This window comes from Chaetura pelagica, unplaced genomic scaffold (genome assembly GCF_000747805.2).
Source record: "Chaetura pelagica isolate M959 unplaced genomic scaffold, ChaPel_1.0 scaffold47, whole genome shotgun sequence".
Lineage (NCBI taxonomy): Eukaryota > Metazoa > Chordata > Aves > Apodiformes > Apodidae > Chaetura > Chaetura pelagica.
In genome coordinates this window covers 6,364,701-6,366,701 of record NW_009954140.1, presented here as the reverse complement: position 1 = coordinate 6,366,701, position 2,001 = coordinate 6,364,701, and the positions used below count along the sequence as shown (strand labels likewise).

General features: G+C 63.4%; 1 protein-coding gene across 1 annotated transcript in view; it reads left to right on the top strand.

Annotated features, from left to right (window-relative positions):
* The first annotated feature begins 1,383 nt into the window (after nucleotides 1–1,383).
* Nucleotides 1,384–2,001, top strand: part of CCDC137 (coiled-coil domain containing 137) — a 3,309-nt gene continuing 2,691 nt past the window's right edge. The window contains exon 1 of the mRNA XM_010002812.1: nucleotides 1,384–1,541. Coding sequence (XP_010001114.1) covers nucleotides 1,384–1,541 — 158 coding nt within the window. The remainder of the gene's footprint in view (nucleotides 1,542–2,001) is intronic.

The following is a 2,001-nucleotide window of genomic DNA, read 5'->3' as shown; positions in this document are numbered from 1 at the left end:
CCCAGGAAGCCCCCGCCATGCTGAGCTGTCTGTGCCACAGGGCGTTGGCATCGGTGCAGCCACAGGAGCCAGGTGTCCCGTGGGACAGTGGGCAGGCCAGGCTGCAGACCCCTCAGCATCCACCCCAGGTGGCCCCAGAGTGCAGGGTGCCAGCCGAGGTGGGCATCAGCAGGCAGCACCTGGGCTGTGTCCAGCCGTGCCCGCGTCCCCTCCAGCCAGGGCAGCCACGCCAAGAGCCAGACACTGGAGTTCCCGGCACGGGTGTGAGGGGCTTCACCCTCCCTGCGGACCCCAGTGCAGACCCCAGCCCAGGGAGATGCCAGAGACCCCAGTTGCAGGGGTGAGGGAGCTCACCAAGCCCCCCGTGCCAGCAGGACCCGGTCCCACCCCACACAGAGCAGAGCCCCCACTTACGCAGCTGCCGCGGTGCCCGAGGCCAGCGCTGCTCCCCAGGACACCCTGTGCCCCCTGGGCCCGTCCTGGAGACACTCCGGGTGCCTTTTAGGGGGAGGGAGGATTTATCCTGCTCTGGGGTAATAGGATTATTTACGTCCCTTCTTCTCAGAGGGGTCATCTGCTGTCCTTCCCCCCACCCTGCGCTGGGGCGGGGGGGCTGGATTAGAGCTGCTGGGACTGCCGGTGTCAGGACGGGCAGTAAATCACCCACAGAGGGACCCACTGCCTGAGCCCAAGGGTGTTTTGGGCCAAAATCTGGGCAAAGAGGGTCTGGGCAGCCCCTGCCCCGCAGCCTCCAGGACAGTATCACTCCAAAGCTTCCCTTAATCCCAACACTAAAGCAATTATAAAAAGAAATAATCTTGGTACACTTTTAATTGAACTTCAGCCCTCGCCACTAATTGCAATTAGTTGGACTCTGATAAATAGGATTACAGGGATCTTGGGAGCGTTTCCTACCGAGGCTGCAGAACCAGCTACTTCTCCAGCAAAGAGCAGGGCCCTGGTGTGTTAATTGCTGCTTCCAGCCTGGGCTTCGTTAGCGAGCGCTGCTCAAGGGCTCTGTGGCTCCTTGAGGGGGGGTCTGTGGGGGTCCCGATGGCCCAGAACCTGAGTCCCCCAGCCCAGCCACTGGGATGGAGGGGGGGGACGTGCTGGGCCAAATTACAGGGGTTTTAAGATGGAGGCAAAGGCAGCCAAGGAAGAAAAGGCACCAGGAAGATCACCCGGTGGGGCTGTGGCCTCTGTGACAGTGCCCTTGCCAGGAGGCTGCCAGGCCTCCACGTGCTGGGGCAGCACGCTGCCTGCACCTCCTGCCTGGGGAAGGGGCTGGAGCCCCCCCGTGACCCCCCGGGAGCCCTTCAGGCAGAGAAGCCCCTAAGAGGCTTATGGCACCGGTGGGAAGGGGGGGTCCCCAATCACCCGGTCATGGCCAAGACGCTTAAAAACCTCAGCTGGGGAAGAGAAGGACGGCACAAGAGCAGTGGGGAGGGCCGGGGGGGACACACCAGCCTGCCCTTGGATGGGATTTTCCATCCTGGGGGAGCACGGCGTCTGGCTGCTGGGAAATCCAGGGCTCAGGACAGGTGTGAGCTGCTGCCTGTCCCCAGGGGCAGGTTCCACCAGGGAGGAGAGACAAGACGTGACCTGGACACTGTATTGAAACACACATGGGACCCTGTGCACAACACCACGCAGGTCCCCAGGGGAGCTCAGACCTACCCCTGGAGCGCAACAGACACAAATAAATAACTTAAAGAAGCTGAGTCCGGATCCCACCATCCAGCTCGGAGCAGGCGCTCCCAGGGGTGTCACCCACCAGGTTCTGGGGGCCGGGGGAGGATCAGTCCCTCTTGGCACGGAGCCGGATCTCCATCCTGAGGAGCATTTTCAGGTTCTCATCCTCCACGTGCTGCTCCACGGCCGCCAAGGCCTGTTCCCCCCCGTCCCGGCACCGCTGCAGCAGCTCCTCCGCGTACCCCACCCAGACGCAGTTGGGGCAGCCAGTCCCGCAGCAGTGGGTGGGGGGGGGGGGGCGGCGGGGGG